This window comes from Ixodes scapularis, unplaced genomic scaffold (assembly GCF_016920785.2).
Source record: "Ixodes scapularis isolate PalLabHiFi unplaced genomic scaffold, ASM1692078v2 PGA_scaffold1__304_contigs__length_218370807, whole genome shotgun sequence".
NCBI classification, from domain to species: domain Eukaryota; kingdom Metazoa; phylum Arthropoda; class Arachnida; order Ixodida; family Ixodidae; genus Ixodes; species Ixodes scapularis.
The window spans coordinates 104,902,475-104,920,769 of record NW_024609846.1 but is presented as its reverse complement, the minus strand read 5'-3'; the positions used below and the strand labels follow the sequence as shown (position 1 = coordinate 104,920,769).

Below are 18,295 nucleotides of genomic sequence, written 5' to 3'. Positions count from 1 at the left end.
GTTTGCAGACTGGCGCCAGGCAGCGTCTGAAAGCAGCGCGGCGGGCAATACGGCGCACGCGAAGAAGCTTTGCACTTGTCCCGGCGATTCCGAACGGCCGAAACGACCCAAATGCGGAGGCGTGGTGGTTCGTAAAATGGAGACGATCGTCTGCCTCCTGACTTTACGGCATCTCGCGATGGGCCTGTCGCCGTTTATTTGGGGAGGGATCCCTTCTCGACAGGGGCGTCGAGCGATAGCCCGGGCCATCGACGTGCATTTCCGAGGGCCGTCCTCGTAGATTTATCTATGAGGCGTGCAGTATATACACGCTATAAGCTGATATTCGCAGCTTTAATCTTTTTTTTTTTCTCGTTTATTTCGATATTGTTTTTGTGCGTGCACCCGTTGACTTGAAGACATCGGCGTAGAAGGAGGAGGAGGTTATTCACTTCGCGAACTTTTAAAGCTGCGACGAACTTTCCTTTAGTTCGGGTGGGATTGAACTCGAAGTCAAGGTGGGGATAGCTTTGCTGAACATTAAACCGGTAGTGTTTGGCGTGTGGTGGCCACTGAACGCACCGAAAGCGATACGAAGGACTACTTACGAACGATATTTAGAAGATAAATCTATGTAATCCTCATCTGAATAGGCAACTGAACTGTCGCTACCAAAGTATATATATGTATATATTGCTGTAACTGTTTGATGCGTGTCTTCCACATACAAAATCACGAGGAGTGCATGCTGTTTCTGGTGTTATGGCTATCCTATTTGATACCAAACTATTTGTACTTTTCTCTACTAAGAGACGCAGCGGCTAGTTCTTCAACGTACGCAGCGGCTAGTTCTTCAACGTAACTGAAGTACGCCAGTAATAAAATAAAATAAGACTCCATCCGCTCGCAATCGGTCTATCTCCCTGGGAAAGTTATTTCCGTCATAATGGGACTAAATCATCTTCAATTAAAAGATATCGCACACGCAAAAGCCTATAAAATAGCGGTATGGAATGACGTATTTAAGAAGTAAATATATCTAACTACTCGCAACATAACTAATTTTTGTGAAGAAAGAAGAAAAGAGTCCCGTTGAGTATTTTTAGAATTTTAATTTCGTTCCATCGCACAACAAAAGCTTGCCGTCCCGCCTCCAAAGAAGCCTCCTTCTCCGCTTTAAACACGGCAGAATTAACTCCATCGGAACCCTCATCGGATAGCAACAGACAGTGGCAACTATCATGCCGAACTAGTCAGCATGTCAAGACACCAGACAACTGCGCAGGAATATTAAAAATGTTAAAAAGAAACTTAGAGATCGCCAACCGCAGTGCTAACTTCCAAGAAGCCTCCAGTTCGACTCACGAGATAAAGTCTTTACTCCATCCTTTGCGAACAAATTTCATCTTGGCGACCCGGCGCGTTTCGCGGAACGCCTAACAATCCTCGCGTCTCTGGTCGGCTGCTCGGGACTCGGATCCAGCCTCCCCTTGGGCACACATCCTGCCGCCCTTCACGGCACGCTGCACACGCGCCCTTGCTTGTCGTCCCGTCTTCTCGGAGCAACGTCGTGTGGTTCTAACGATCTGGTCCGCAGCTGCAGTCCCCGCGTGGACCTTCAACCGACGGCGTCGTCCGTGAACCGTCATCAGGTGACCACCGCGGATGGCCACAGCGATCGCTCCGACTGGGGCACATCGCTCCGCTTTGTCTCTTTTGCTGTCTGCTGCTCGGTCAGTGTGCAACTACGCGCGGCGGCTTGCACCGGATATGGCTCTGGATCTCCGACTGCCTTTTGTCTTGCGCTGCTCTCGTTGACTGGGCTCCCCCGAAGCTGTTCGGTCTTGCACGGGTCACTGGAACAGTTTGAGTGCGTTTTCGCCGTCTGTTGCCCGCGCTGGTCGTTTGAGTGGGCGGCCCCACGGTGCCGTCATAAAGACGCGCGCCCGCGGGCTCGCCCGGTCGTTTTGTCAAAAGCCGTGTCACTTTCCCAGTTGATGGGTGTCATCAGGGGACCGTGTCTCGTTGACTGTTTCTGTTGTTGTTTTGTTTAGGTCGCAAACTTTTTTTTTTTTTGGGGGGGGGGGGGGGGGGGGGGGGGGTGAGGGGGACTTCGTGTCAGGAATCGGGAACGTACCTTTTGTTTTTGAAGCGCTTTGTTTTCTTTTAGACGAAGATTAAGTTTGTTTTTACTTCGTGGATGAGTGCGCTATACTTCGTTTCACCTTGAGGTCGGAGCGCAGTCCAAGCAAGGGATACATACGAACATGGACACGCATATTAAACGCGCAAGGTCACGACGCATTCACCAAACTTGACTGATTTAGCGAATAATATATAGTCCACGCGCAAAGAGATGATAGCCGTCGTGATAGTGTGCTTTTGGCGCTGCTCGGACGACTCTATCGGCTCGTAACATCGGCTTTGCTCTTACTCGATGCAAAACAAAGAAAAAAAAAAGGTTTCAGATTTCCTCGACTTCTCCAAAGGATCAGCACCAATCGATATATTTACCGCGTTTCGTCACTCTTATCCGCGTAAGTCCCTTGTGTCTATTGTGCACAGAGAAGCATCGCTGCTATCTATGGAGAAAACCGTGTCAAGAAAATGCATAGTAGATTTCTGGGCAATTGGGTTGCACGTGAAAAGTGTGGAGTCTACGTGACAGGGTATCAAGTTGCCATCTGTCGGACGCTGAGCGGATGCCCCGCAGAGCTTTCCCAACAAGTAGCACCTTAACTTAAGGCGATGTGTCGTGACATGCTGGAAAGACACTCGCTTAATAATCTCAATGCGCCAGGTGGGAATCTAATCGATTCCCGCCTGGAGCAAACGGTTTTTTACTGCAATTATCCCCCCCCCCCCCCCCCCCCACACACACACACACGCATAGATACACATACTCAGAACCAATTGGTTTTGAGCCTCGCAGCCACATCTTTATCCAGGCTTCACTTTTGGGTTCACAAAATGTGAAACGCCTCGCGAAACACTTTTTTCGTGCCGAGGTATTCCGTCGTAATGCGATTATCCGTCGTATTACCCACTTAGCCGTGATGTGATTATCCGTCCTAATATCCGCTAAGTCGTAATGCGATTATCCGTCGTAGTGACAGTGAACTATAACGTTTTAAGTTAAAATTTACAATGGGACATTGAGCGTGACTTGCGCCCCTAAAACGTCATACTCGCTGCCATATCGAGTACTTTTTTGTTCTCATTGTCGCCGACAGGTCACAGAACCCACAGTGTGTTCATGCTTCCTGGTGAGTCGTTCTTGGGTTTTCTTATCGGCTAACGCTGCAACCTCATTGGCTGTGCAGCGATAAGAAGATGCTCGGAACTTGCCACACCTTGTGTATCTTAAAGTCTCAGTGACTATACACCAACTCAACTCTGTAACGTCACCGCGCCGAGCGCACTTCCGGCCTGGGGCTGTGGGCGGAAGTCATCATGCGAAACGTGCGTTCCTGCGTTATTCTAAAAAAAAAAAAAAAAAAAAAAAAACAGGCAAAAAAATTGCGTTTTTGTCAAAGCGTTATGACGGGGGCTTTACCAAAAGAGTCGAGAAAGGTTTGAAGGTCAGTTTTCATGTGCTCGGTTCGTCCGAGAGCGTGGATATGAGCCGTGAAAAGGGAAAACCGGACGCCGTTGGACCACGATTACTTCTGCGGGAAGCACTTTGGGTTGAATTCACGGATACTTGTGGTCATCAGGTTTATTTGTTTTGTTCCAACATGAACGCGGGAAAATCGTCAAGTTGTACGGACCACCTGCGGACCACATTCAGTGCGTCTTCAAGTTCAAACGGCCACCTGATCTTTAGAACTGCCGTCTACTCTTTCAGACGTTTCTGCGTGTCGTGTGCTCTTTTCAGACGACACCGGCCCGTAGACTAAACGTTGGCCCGGTAATTGCGATAAGAAGTAAGGGCAGGCCTCAAAAGACTTTTAAGTTTGAAGGTTGGTTGTGGTAAGCAGGCTCCGTGTAAACAGTAGATACAATGAGATGGTGATCATTAATTGTTACCAGTGGATATACATCACCGACTTGTAATGCCCGATTCACTTGGCCCGATTCTGCTTGCGATTTTCAGTATCGACGTCGACCATCTCAGTTACGGTTCACGCTTTTGCAGCCCGAGCGACGTAGTGACTGAAAATTGGGAGCGGAATCTTATCATGCGAATCAGGCTTTAGCTTTCACATGTCAGATTAATCACGCGAAGTTTTGCGGCGTAATGAGCCTCGGCAATTTCGCTGAGGCCGCTCAACTAGTCAGACACTGCCAGGAAGACGTAGAATCAACAATTCCAACTCGGAAAAGAGCACGGGGACTCATACCTACGCCGACAACATCGCATTTCAATGGTTTGTTTATGGGCGACGGCGAGCTGCTTGCCCACTCCATCGCGCATGCGCAGCGCCGGTGGCGTCCACTAGGAGCGCTCCGGTTTGTTTGTAAACATGAGTTTGTCTATAAACAAAAACATTTTTTATGCTTTGTCATTTTGCCGAGCTCCTTCTGTAGATAGGAATGATTGGCTCTGAATGCTCTTTGGGTACTCCTAGTTCCGCGCGCGGGCTGATGGCATATCAAGTTATATGTACCACAATAGTCCGATCTCACTAAGCGTTTAAAAGGTTAAAAGCGCGAACCGAAATATGAACGAAACAATAAACACGTATACCACAAGGACGGGCACCACTTACAACTGATTTTATTGAAGAAACAAACCAAGTTGTATGGCTCAATCAGCGTTCCACGCATGCAAATCGCCGTCATAAGTATACTTCTTAGGAAGCAGCGCCAGTTCACGAGACAGCTCGTGCCACTTCGTGCTCTGCTCGCGCAAACCCTCAGCGGGGATATCGCTCGTGAAGAAAGATTACAGTTTCCACGTTGCATGGCGGCAGCGGTGGCGTAAGGAAATTGGCTGTGAGATCGGTCGTTTGGCAATGCAATGTGTACACACATACGAATGCCGCATGTCAGTGGAATGAACGGCACGACCAGCTCTCAGTCTGTGTTCGTCGAGACAGAGGAACTGGACGCCGCGCGACTCTCCCGCGTGCATGATAATGTTCCGCCAACCAGGGAAGCCTAAAGATTGACCCTAGAGGGCAAAGTCCTCCAGTTGCCGAAGATGAGGCTTCGCCGAAGCTTTAAAGAACCTCTTCGGTTACAGAAATTGCGGCACCGAAAGGGGTATATACTCCGCAGCGTCGTCGTCGTAAATAAGAGATCGGAATTCTCGACAGTGCGTGCACGGTGCTTGGCGTGCTCGATAGCGACTCTATAAACGACCCACTACAAGATCCCTGCCCGATCCCAGTTGGCCACCGGCCGCGTCTGCGCACACATAAACAAGAAAGAGCGATTGCGAAGAGTCGAACTGCGCCCTGTGACTCTGTCTAGGGAAGGGGGGCGGTCGAAGATCAGGGGTCTTGCTTCTAGGAGGCCGCCGCCGCCGCAAACTGATCGACCGAAGACATCGAAGTGAAAGGAAGAGTGCCGTGCGCATACACTATTTCACTAACTCTTTCGTCTTGCTTCTAAACTGCCTCAAAGCGAAGATAAAGAAAATAACAATGCTATTCGCAGCTCGTTTCTCATACGTGCAGCATTGAGTCAATTAGTCCTATCGAATCAACCACCTGTGTTTGCGAACTCGGGGTTTGAAAAAAAAGGAGCAGCAGAATTTTGCAGTGCGTGGGCTCCTTTACAAGGCGTTCGATAACGTGCGCGCGATGTTGATTATATGATATACCAGCAAATCTCTAAACTCATAATTGAAAAAGAAAGTGTTTCTGAGGGCATGCACGCAGAACATTTTTCGTTTTATGGAAGTTGAAACTAATTCTGATTATTTCGAAGTCGAGCGTTGAACTGCGCAATGAGTATACGTCCAGGGGTTTCCGCCGAAAATTAAAATTGGGGGGGGGGGGGGGGGGAGGAGGGGGGGTCTAAATTTTTTGGGTGGGGAGGGGGGGTTTAGGGGGGGGCATTGAGAATAGGGGAGTCGTAACAAATTAAGGGGGTGCCTTCAGAAAAAAAAAAACGAAGGGGGGTGTGTAGGGAAATCACTGAATACGTCAGTAGCCATGCTATACTTTGTCTTCACCAGTGGTCGGGGCGCGGTCAAAAAGGGATCACGGAGCAGGGAGCACGCCCTGCGTTAGCGTTTCGCGACTATAGAAGACATACAAACGAGAAAACTCACCATAAAAGTGCACGATCATTGCGGATTGGCTCCACCTGATTGGTTTGCCGATGATGGTACACGCACAAAAGAACGACGAATGCCGTGACGTCGCACTTTTGGCACAAATCGATTGGTCTCATTGGCTCGTAGTGGTGGCTTCACCCTCACTCATGTGAAGCGAAGTATAGACACTCCTGCAAAAACCACAGATTTGACCGAAACAAGGCAACCAATAGGAGGCTCAAGTTTTCGTATCGCTGCATGCATGGCCAGCCAAGACAACACAATTTGATCATTTCGTTGGGTATATACTTTTTCACCAAGTGACATCTCTCGATCAAGGTCTTGTTCCTTCCTTGCCACCCCCACGTTCTCGATCTATAGTTCGACAAACGATATATCGAACGACTCGAGGTGTCTGCACGAGTTCACTCGCTAAACACTCATCTAGCATCATGCCATTCCACGCATCGTGGCAGCAGCGAGGTCATCCTTCTTGACGTACGTACCAGTTCCACTGAACACTATTCACGTAAAAGAGCAAAGTGTCTATCGGCTCGTAGTTGAGTGCCCCCTTCGAAACCTGAAAAGAAGGCGGCTGGCGCAGCAGCAACATTGCGAGCGGAGGCTGTGTCTCGGCGCCAGCTGTCCCCGAGCAGAGCATCCGCATGGCGAACAGGTTCGCAAATCCCGGCTTCCTCTATTGACGAGGGCCGGGCGAATTCCGGCGCGTATAAATAAATCTGCACGCACGGGTGCGCAGAGGAGCCGACCTGGTCGGGACCTCTTATTAATTCTGTTTCGCTTCACCCCGCGACGCAAATCCAAGCAAATCCTCTGCAAGCCCCAGAAGCCATGGCGCCGCCGTCTCCTGCCGGCGAAAGACAGAAGACGTCGCCTGGTCGTGGCAGGCCACGTCCTCTTCTGGAACGGATGCCTCCCGGGATGATGCCACACGCGGAGTCCATCGGACACATGAGCCGACCCGCTCTGATAGCGATGACCTGCCAGGATCTGTGTCATTAATATGGCGTACGCCGCGCAGGCGCTCTGCGATGCTTTGATCGGACGCAAATTGAGGCATGGTTGTAACGTGTTCTCCACTTGAGCGTCGCGTCTCGACGGGGACGTGGCCCGCGCCGAGCAAGGGGGCGACGGCGCCCGCTCTGGTTCCTGGGCCGCTGTCTTGAGCTTTGATGAATGGTGCCGCTCTGCAGATTACGCGGGGTTATGCGAGGAGTCGTGGGGAGCCATTGAACACGTTTATAGGCTCCCGACATCTGTTTTCTTCTTGCTGACGCCAGATACGGTCCTGCATGTCGGGGTTTCGCCTTTGGCAAGGTCGCCTTTTCTTTTCTTTTCATTATGCCGTCATAAGGTCATTTGAGCTTATCGGGTCCTTTCTTTTTTTTTTTTTTTTTGCCAATAATGATTGATTTTATGCTGCGGAAACCTTGCGGAGTCCACTGACACGAGCGCGGAAGATCATGTCGAAGCTTTCTATACTTCATCTGCGTTTCATAAAAGCGTACACGTGGTCTGTTTTGTCATTGGCGTTGTTTCGGCGTCTTAACTCGAATTGACTTCACAAACTTGATATGCAGCTTTACGAATTCCTCAAGTTACGCAGCGATATATCGACTTAACGCCCACCAAGGGATCAGGGCGGTGTCATTAAACTGCCCATGCGGACCCCCGGGGTGCCTATGCCACACTTTCTTCTTCCGCAGAAGCTATGGCCACCGACTGCTTCAGAAACGCAGGGTATGGCGAATCTCAAGCATCTCATTATATCGCCCCGCAACCAATCAGATTGCGACATTGGCCGATAAGAACGCCAACGGACCAATCACGAAGCAAGACGCGTGAACGTAATAAGCCATGCACGCCCTTTAGGCTCACGGCGACTACATAGCATGTTCGTAAGACTACCGCGCGTGTTTACATTATAGGTTTCGTGTATTAGCTACATGCAAATATTCCGGGCTCGATTGAGCCACAAGTGGCGGAAACTTTAGTGCAGGGGAAAAGCCGTGCACGAAGATTACAGGCCTTTCACAGGAGGCCTAGGTATGAGGAACCGTTCGACGTTATCATTACGGGCGTTCCTCTCTGACCCCGCACACGCGACGTGTCCGGCCGCGACATTCGTGTATCTATATATATATTGTAATACAGTCGCTGCGGATCTGTCTTGGCTCGCTTGCTCGTCTCGGCCATCATCGGTCGCCGGTTTTTTTCCAGTCCGTCTGGGGTCCCTGACCCAAACATTCCTACACGCTCACGTCAAGCATAAAAATGGCAGTGACAAGAAAATCTATACCCTTTGTGTGGCTGGAACATACACTGGACTAAATATGTATTATGTAGTCAAGCTGCATTAGCGTATTTAATATATGCTAATGCAATTTTGATAGAAGACCTACAGGAAAAAAAAAACGCACGCACCCATATGGCCCGTATTTCATATACCATATATGGAAGACCCATCCGAACAATAATAAAAAGGTAAGTTGTTTATCAACTGACTGCACAATTTGAAGTGCCTGGAAACAACCTCCCATGTCGTATTCACTATACACATATTCACACATAAAACATCGTAGGATGCTGCGCACCATGTTTTTTACTTAATTGAAAGATCGCTTTTTGACCAAATATTATCGAAGAAAAAATGGTCGAAATCAATGCCATTTATCCGGCATCTGACCGGAAAATTATGGTAGACAACCATGGGCAAACATCAAATTGATCCGCGTATTCTTCATCGAGAAAAATGCGTATGATACGTTATACGGTATTTGGGAGTATGATTCCTACGTCTCATATAATTTGTTCGTTTGTTTTTCAATGGGGAGGATGGCTGAAACGGCTCCTCTTCCGCCCGCTGTTCTAAGTTTCCCTTCCTTCTTCTGTGCTCGCAGGTGAGCGCCCAATACCGGCCCAAGTACCCGAGCCCGTACCTACAGAAGGAGATCTTCGTCTTAAATCTCGAGGACGGCTTCTTCGGCTGCCAAGTGAACGAATCCACGGAGGTGCTGCAACTGTTCGAGCTATCGCAGCTCTGCGATGGCGTTCCCCAGTGCTTCCAGGGATCCGACGAACTGGCCAGGGATCTCAAGTGCACGGACAGAAGTAAGTCAGGCCTGCACTTGTCTAAACGAGAGCTATATTGTACGATAACTTGCGCATCTGAATCGGCGCATTTGCGCTTAAAATGTCTCAAATGATGCGATTTTAAACCGACTTCGCGAGCCAGCCGGATGTTTGGCAGTGCCCGGTTTACCGAGCAGACGGGCAGACGACGCTCCGGGCTGAGAGGGAGAGAGGGCATTTTCTTCCCTTCTTACCAGACGGAAACCGATCGTTAGATTCATTCCAATGGAGATTCCGGTGCACGGCGCATACAAAAACACCGATGGGGGCGGGTGAGCCGAGCTAAATCCTGCAAATGCCCCAACAATTGCGTAATGAGTATCCGCCGTCGGCACGTCCAGCCAACCCCGTTATTATTATCGTCGCCATTACTAGTAGCGATTTCTTCGCCTAAACCCCGATCGCCCACTCGATCACATTTAACGACGCGTTGCCAAGACGCGTTGAATGCTCCGGGATCGATCAAACGGGTCGCACCATGCAGTAACGTGTAAAAGGTAAACGGCTAATAGGTTTGAGAACACGGTTAAATTGGCACATTCGTTCGGAGCGGCCAGTTGCCGGAGACCGTCCGAACTCTTGGTCTGTATAATAGAGCGCGAAAAGAAACAAGTTATCGCACGCAGGTGTCGGTGCAGATGTGTTGCAGGCCGAGGCGCAAGGTCGGAGGTGTTTGACCTCGCAATCGTGACTGGTTGCGTCCCGATGAATGAGTTACGATGCCGTTTGAAGGGCGCATCAATCCATTCCTTTACCAGTTTTGCTTTGATACGTAAACCCTGTTGGCGTTAAATGAGAGAAAGTACCCTTCTAGGAAACAGGGATTCCGGCTGTTCATTACGACAGAAGAGGCTTCAAACCTCGAATAGGAACTTTCACCAAGTGGTGACCGCATATATATATATATATATATATATATATTAGCATGCAGCTTTAAAAAAATTGTACATTGCAGTTCAGTCGTTTCGTTGTATCATAAAAATATTATATTAGGTGGCTACGTCAGGTTTATCATTCAGCTAGCCTCCTCTTATTTTAAATTTAAACTTTGGGTTTTCCTTAACGTTTTCACGCAAAAACAAATCTTTCCCTGTTGCCGCATTCTTTCTTAAAGCTTTATTTAACTTTCAGCAGGTTTTACGAAGTCAAATGCGTTTCTTTAAGCCTTGCAAAATCCCTGTTTTAAGCTTACGCGAAATAAAAAAAAAATGTTGAATAAAACTTCAATAGAAACTGGCGGTTAACATTCTATGCTATAGATAGAATCTAAAAAAGGTGCCGTCGTTTTTCTTGTTAATCGCTTCCTCCCGGCACCGCGGTACCCTCCCCATTATGGTGTTAAAAAAATCACACCAATCCATTAAAATAAGAGCGACTATTCTCTTTATATATCTTCACTCTATATATCCAGCCACTGAAGTAAATATCCAACCATCGCGCCCTTATGTGTATATACTTGATAACTATATACACCTGGGGACAACAACAATATGAATTATGCGTTTGTATTTTTGACGCAGCGCTCAGCTGACGTAGTCGAATGCTTCGTCAGCTTTCGGCTGGTGCTCGTGTTCAACCAGTCACGGCCTGATTAGACGCGAGTTGCTGACGCAGCTCTCGTGCTCAATAGATCTACGCCCCGCGCTCGATCGAGGACGTGAAGAGTCCAGTTCAGAGGCCTTGGCCCTCGACACCAGGAGGCACTGATTTGACTCTTGCGGCGATGATACAATCGTTCCCCGTTCTAACGCGTTCGACGGGTGCAGTGGAGACAAAGGCAGCTAGCCTTTGGTTTACCCACTAATCATTCGAACCATGCAGAACTCGGCGTTTGGACGTCCCTTCTTGTCTCCTCCTCTCCCTCAGTTTCTCGGTGCAAAGTCTGATCTCCTCGCCGATAGTTTTTAACCAAGGCACAACGATTCAAAATTCTTCCTGTCGCAAAAGCGATCGCATATAGCCTTCAGGAGGGAGATTAGCCTGCCCTATCACTGGATGATCCGTCAGAATTACCCTACCCTGCCCAGAAACCGAAATCTGCCTGGCAAAGAGAGGGCGATCCACCATACATATACATATCGAGAAGGAAGAGCGAGAGTCAACGAACTAAGAAAGTGCACACAGGGGCGAGTGGATGACCCCACACGCGCGGCCAGTCGCGGAAAAGCAGAACATCCTAAGAGGGCCACTTTATTCCGGAAGGCCTGTCATTGCCGCGGCGCCTCCAGACCTCCGAGACGTGTCGCTCTCGAAGCCCTTGATGACTGGCATCGAGTTCGTTCACATGGCCGGCCTGGGCGGGACGGGATACCACCGGAACGGAAGAGATACGCGCCGACGACGTACACCGTGAGGGAAGAGGACTGTCGATGCCGTTAGGAGACATTCCTTCTGGCCACTTGATGTCGAGAGCCCTTGCATGGATACTCCGGACATCCACTATTATTTCCGCTTAACGCTGTCAAGACCGCGATGCGCGGGATCTCCACCCCAGCCCCCTGCTATCTGGATGAGCATCGTGCCTGTGGCGCGCGGTCATGTATCACTAGTAACTGCTGCGTGATGCGTGTTAGAGACCACGTGGCTAGTGGTGGTAGAGCACAAGCTAAATTGCACGTCTACGACGGAGACCAGAAGACGACAGTCGAGGTTGACTTACTTCCCGCAGCCTAGGCATACGCACAGCGCATTTACTTTTGATGCGCGCGGCGGCGTCTATTATATCGACGTCCCTAAACGGGTTAGAGGCAGTGTTGTACACGTTCCTCGAAACAAGGAACGGAAGTTCGTTTCTCGTTCCTTCTGACTTTTGGAATCCGAATTCCCGTTATAAGTTTTGTCTGAAAGAAAGGAACTCGTTCTCGTTGCAGTTTAGAAAATGAAACGTATCGTTACATATACGTTACTTTTGTATTTCCATGCTAAAAAAAAAAAAGTCCGTGCCTCTACTTTCCCGCACAACACTCGAAGAGCCAATTTTCGCAACTCACGGAGGCAGCTCAGTGAATGACGATGCCGAAACAAATGTTTAGACTCGAAAACCCAGTCTGAGTTGTGACATTAGGCAATGGCAAACGTCACGCTTGCATTGCTTCTTGTCACATCTGAGACTGGGTTTTTTGGTCTAAAGTTATATGTTTCGGCATCGTCATTTGCTGAACTGCCTTCGTAAGTTACGGTGATAGGCTCTCCGAGTGTTGTGCGGGAAAGTAGACGCACGGGCTTTTTTTAAGAGTGATCACCATATTTATTAAGTTCAAACGAAGATTGTTTTACACATATCCCATCAAATGGCGACATACACATTTTAATGCCGCAATGGAAGGGCACGAGGAAAAGAAAACAACCGGGAGGAAAGTTTCATTTGTGTAAATCTTTGAGATCTGAACGTTTCACCATATTCTTGTTTGTGGTGGGCGATTCTGACGAGCCAAATGTACCATGGGCCGGGAAAGAGGAGCGCGGCTAATTTTATTATTCTGTATTAAATGGTTATCCCACATTGCACGAGCGTTTTACAACAACCTCCCACGTTTCGATTGAAGGTTTTTGTTTGAACTTAAGGACTGTTGCTTCTCGATGTTTCTGTCCGCAAAACGAGCAACTGGCGAAGAGGGTAGTGATTTTGGAAGGTCAGTTTTGAAAACTACCAGTCCTTCTTTGTGAAGGTCGGATTCGTTGTTCATTTTGAAGGTGGGGGAGAAAGGAAGAGGGCATAAATGTAACTTTTTCGTATCTTGACCAATGTTCGAGCTACAAGGATGCGTTCGATGTCTGGTAACTTGTTTTTGTTGTAACTGTAGGTCTCTTTGTGGAAGTTCAGTCATGTCTGTAGTCGGCCTTAGCTTTATGGTTGTGTAAGAATTCGTGGAAGCAAAAAGAAAAAAAATAGCTGAGTTTGAGCGGTTCCGCTTTTTGCGTTTTTTTCAGTGGACTAAAATGTTTGTTTTTTGTGCCGCAGTCTCGGGCACTGAAAAAAGAAATCAATGTCCACCAGCTGCCTTGCACCCGACAGTTACCGAACGAGGACCCCGCAATAGAAACCCTAAAATAAGTAAGAAAAAAGTTACCGAGATCCTGCTCTTCGTAAAGCTATTGATTTTATACTTGCGGCGGCGTTCCCTCGTTCTTCCTAAAAAGAACGCGTTCCAGGAACGCCATTCTTGGAACGCCGTTCTGTACAACGCTGGTTAGAAGAGGCTTTTTGACTGGCAGATAGCTCTTTCACGGGCACGTTAAAGTCCTTCAAAACGAACTCATCTGAAGAATTGGCGAATCGGTTCGCGATCTCGGTTATGCGCGTGCTCATCGGCGTGCGCTGCTTCGCCATTTCTTCCAAAGAGTTCATTCTGAGGGCCTTTGGCATACCCGTAACACAGGGGTATGAGACGCTATCCTGAATCCTTTTGTGTCGGACACGCGCCCATTCGGTACTTGCGATCTCTTCGGCTCCTGGAACTGAGTGCGCCCAGAGGACGAGAAGAGGCCCCAAGCGCGTTCTGGTGTCTTCTCTTGCCTTTGCCTTTCTGGCGCCTAGTCCATAGTCTTCTTAGGCTTTGGTTGCGGGGGCCATCCCCAACATTCTGGGGCAGTCACCCCTTGCGCCCGACCTCTCGCAACCATTAAAGGCGGCAAAACGCTGTAAAAATGATTTCAGCCAAACAACCGCATTAATAGTTACACTCTCCGGAAGCATTAAACCATGCTATAATACAGTATTAAATAATACTAACTAGACCTTTAGAAACGGGTGCCTTTTTTTTTTCCTAAGCCCGGGCCGCCGGCAGTGTTTTTTGTTTGTTTTTTTATTATTATTTTGTGTTATAAAATATTCAAAATCTTGACTTCCTTCATTTCTGCCGATCATAAGGAAGGCTCGCAATATTCCCAAGTAGTGTTGTAATAGCGTTGCTTTTATAGCACGCATTTAAGTTAAAATATTACGATTTAAAGCGTAACCTTTTATTCCTCAGGACCCGTTGCGTACCGACCAGGCTAGTACCCCCTGTAAAAGTATCATTCCCGTGTGCACTGAGGCACCGGGGCCAAGCTACCTTTACAGGAGCTCATTCTGATAGAAGATAGGAGGGGGGGGGGGGGGGGGTAGTATCGTTGGTATAATGCGTTTGTAACTCCATTTTCTCTAGAAATCCGCACATAATGGTATTCCTCACATTATAACTATACTCCACAAGCCGCCTTTGTATCCTATAGATTTGCCCTGTAAGCCTTTATTTGAAGGATTAAACGAGGCCTTGCGTAAGCAGTTTCTTCCGTACTATCTACCTTGTCCGAAACTTGATCGGTGGTTTGGGTCGATAATTATTCCAAGATAAAGATATCTCGGAAAAAATGTATGAGGTGTATTAATTACGCATTTAACGTTTTTCAGAAAGATTTAACGGACGCATCAAACGAAATACATTTTTGTCGCATTTCTTCTTCGAAAGTTATTCCTTAAATGTTCAGCGCATTCTCCAGTTTTATTTTATGCTCGCCAGAGTTTGTTTGCCACAGTGTCGTGAGAAGCCTATGCGGTTTTCTACTTTCACACCTCTTGTTTTGTGGGTGAATGTCGTCGGGCGTTTCGAGCCAGACATGCGAAAGAGGCAGAGACAGAGATCGTAGCGTGTTGCGTATTAATTCTACGTCGGTATGAAATAATTTCAGTCATCTTCAATTCAACGTAACAGTTTCGCTTTCATGAAAAGTAGAGCGATTGCTCGGTTATTTTGACGTTTTCACTCGAAGAACCGTACTAGAAGGGCGGGAGGACTTCTTACCTCGAGCTTAATCCCACGCCTATAATACCCCGTCAAAAACGAGTAATTGATTATCTCATTAAAGATGAGCTGTACCGAGATGAAAAATGATGCGGCTCGTTTCGTTCGCAAGGAAACCAAAGCTCGGATGTACGAGGTACTTAACGTGCAAAAATACCCAAACACATTTTTTTTTTTTTTTTTTGCTTTTCAAAGTAGGTTTTACTGCATTAATAAGTGGTAATTAATAACTGCATTAATAAAATCCACCCCGAGCCAGTTTCAGTGTAATTGAGCCTCGTACCGACGTGCGGTCGTGCATCACTTGTGAGCGATTCGCGCTAAAGACCCCAGGCTGGCGGTCGTGGTACTGTATGTACTCCATCGAATTGTGTCGAAGGTTCGAAGGATCGCCGAGCCAGCCAATCCTCGAGGTTCGACGAAGGTTCGCGACCCCTCTGGTATGCAGTCCTACACTGCACGAGCACGACTAATGTATAGGAATAGAAACTGGTGGAGAAGAGGAGGTTTGAGGGCGCGGGGGGCGGGGGGCGGCAGAGAAACGAACTCCGGTTGGAATGATTAGTGGGTATAGACGCAAAACTTGTCTGCGCGTCTACGCCCAATATTCCTCCTTTCTGCCTACCCTTTTCTTCCTAATCGTTCGAACGCGTTGGAGCAGTCGGTAGAACTAAAGTCAGCTAGCTTCGCGTCTACCCACAGATCACTGCAATTGGAGCTCGTTGCTGTGACGTTCTCTCCCGTTGAAATCTCGTCTCTTTTAGTTACTATCCGTTCAAAAACCATCCGCAAACGCAACTCAGTGGGAACGACGCGTCGCGTCTCCCATCCCATGAGCAAAATCCAGTTTACCGAAAGGCGACGCGAGTTTACCGTTGGCTCGTTGGGACTTGTTCGCTAGTTCGCACCGACCGAGGGGCACACGGCCGGGAGGGTGGGGTCGCGCGAAGAATGCCACCGGCGACGCCGAAAGCCGGAAGCCGCGAGTTAGCGGCGTCCACTGGGGCGCTGCCGGCAGCAGGAGCAGCGCGTCGGACCCGTGTCAAGACAAGACTCACGCAACGCTCGGCCGCGCTCGCGTGTTTGTCGGAAATCTCGCGACGCGGGAACTGGTTTCTCGGCCGCCCATCCCTGTCCCGGTCGGAGTCGGCCGCTGCTGCTGCGCCCCTCCAGTCCCATTACCGCCCATTATTGAACGTACGAAGAGGAGAGGCTGGCCAGGATCACCCAGTGTGCGCGGGGGACGCCGATGTCCGCTGTGCACTCATCACCGGGCATTAGAGAATAGGGGTCGTGAAGCGGCGTTTCCTCGATATTCTGAGCTATTTGTCTGTTTGGAATCCTCGTCTTTTAACATACGACCCACGTTCATTCGTTTGATCGCCCGGATTTTTTTAATAACGCAAGAAAAAAAAAGATATATCTATAATTTCGGTTCGCCGGGGAGCTTCCCTCTCAGTTCTACAGATACGCCAAATACAGCGTAAAAAAGAAAAACAAATCTAGCGGTGCAGGTAGTGCGTTCCAAACCACTGCGCCACACCAGTATACGTGGTGCATCACATCGGGCTTCAGATCGCCATCACTCGACACGATTCGTCTCGTGTCCTCCGTATTTCGTTTCCTCGGCCTTCAAAGGCTGTCGACGACAGAGAGACGGTAAGAAGGCGCTCGACGATCACGAGTCGTGTGGAAACGGCCAGTCGACCTGACAACATCGGCATTGATGAGGGGCTCGGAATGCGCTCTTCAACTCTATGCGGAAGGAAACTCGCGTTGTACTCGCGAGGGCATCGGCGAACGCCTTTGTCTTACGAGATCGGCCCGCGCCGTTCTTCCAAAGTCGGCAAGCCGGCCTGCCCCTGACCAAAATAATTGGCCGGCCTCGAGTGTGTGTATACACACACACACAAACACTCATCGTTAGGAAGAACGCCACAGCTCGGTCTCTCTCTCCTCGGGCTGCGGCGTGCATACGCGCACAGCCTGTGCGGAAAGCGAGATGCGCCCCGACGTGGCCTCCGCGTCCGCGCTCGCGTGATCGGAATCTGGCCGCGCTCGCAGCACGGCCCTCCGAGATCGAACAGGTGACTCCTCATCAAGATAAGGGGACGCGCCAGAAGGGTTGATTCTCACTCGCCGCCTAACGGGAAGACGGTGTGCGTGTATAGATGCCTGCATTTAGTCACGCTTCAAAAGCTATACTCCATTTCATTCTGACCGCGGGGAGAGCAAGTCGTCTGCTTCTTTTACGGGGGTTGCGGTGACGTCAGAACGACGCCGAGCTCTGATTGGCTCTGATTGAAGGATAGTGGGCAAAGCTCAAAGCAGGCTGCCTTGAGGTCTACCCACTATCCTTCAATCAGAGCCAATCAGAACTCTACATTGTTCTGACGTCGACGCAGCCCCTGCAAAATAAGCAGACGAACTAGCGCTCCGCATACTATCCGATAGAGCAAATCAAGCAACGCCAATCACCGCGCTCATCGCCTTTTTGCGCTCACTACCGCCGACTAAACCAACCACGGACAGTAAATCTGCCCTAATCCGCGCCAAGTATGCTTGTCTGCTTCGGACGTTTAAAAGCAGCAATGCTCAGAATGCTAGTCTGGCCACCGTGGATAGAAACCGCTTTGATTGGGCGTTGGTCTGGCAACCATGGGCACGCCTTAGCAAGGCCCGATTATCGGACGATCTGCACATAAGCCAGAAGCAAGATGGCGGCGCCCAGAGGCCGCGACCTTGCGTATACGTCTATGCGAAAGGGGCAGAGCACCGAGAGCGGCCGATAATACAGCTCGCTTATAGATAAGGGGGCCCGCCATCGTTCATCCCGTTGCTCCTTTTACGCGGCCTGACGGAAGTGGACGGCTGACTAAGTGCCTACACCCGCGTGGGACGTGAACTGGACGACGCCGTTACGAGCTGCAAGGTGGGAAGGCGCGGATATAAAAAAAATAAACGCCGCTTCATTTACGGCACTGCCTCGTGCGCTGCAGTGCTATGAATTTGTGAGCGGCGCTCGGTTTGATGGAGCTCATGTCTCACTTGTCTTTTTGTTTTATAGATCGGATATGCTGCCGGTTAGGCTGTCCGTGTTTGGCGTCTTTGTTTCGTTCGGGACGCCGCACACGACGTCGGAAAGTTGGTGGAATACAGTTGTCTTAAAACT

General features: G+C 49.2%; 1 protein-coding gene across 1 annotated transcript in view; it reads left to right on the top strand.

The window, feature by feature from the left end:
- The first annotated feature begins 8,482 nt into the window (after window positions 1-8,482).
- LOC8032740 overlaps window positions 8,483-18,295 on the top strand; it is a 166,443-nt gene continuing 156,630 nt past the window's right edge. The window contains exons 1-2 of the mRNA XM_042290288.1: window positions 8,483-8,488; window positions 9,109-9,319. Of these exons, the coding sequence (XP_042146222.1) occupies window positions 8,483-8,488; window positions 9,109-9,319 (217 nt within the window). The remainder of the gene's footprint in view (window positions 8,489-9,108; window positions 9,320-18,295) is intronic.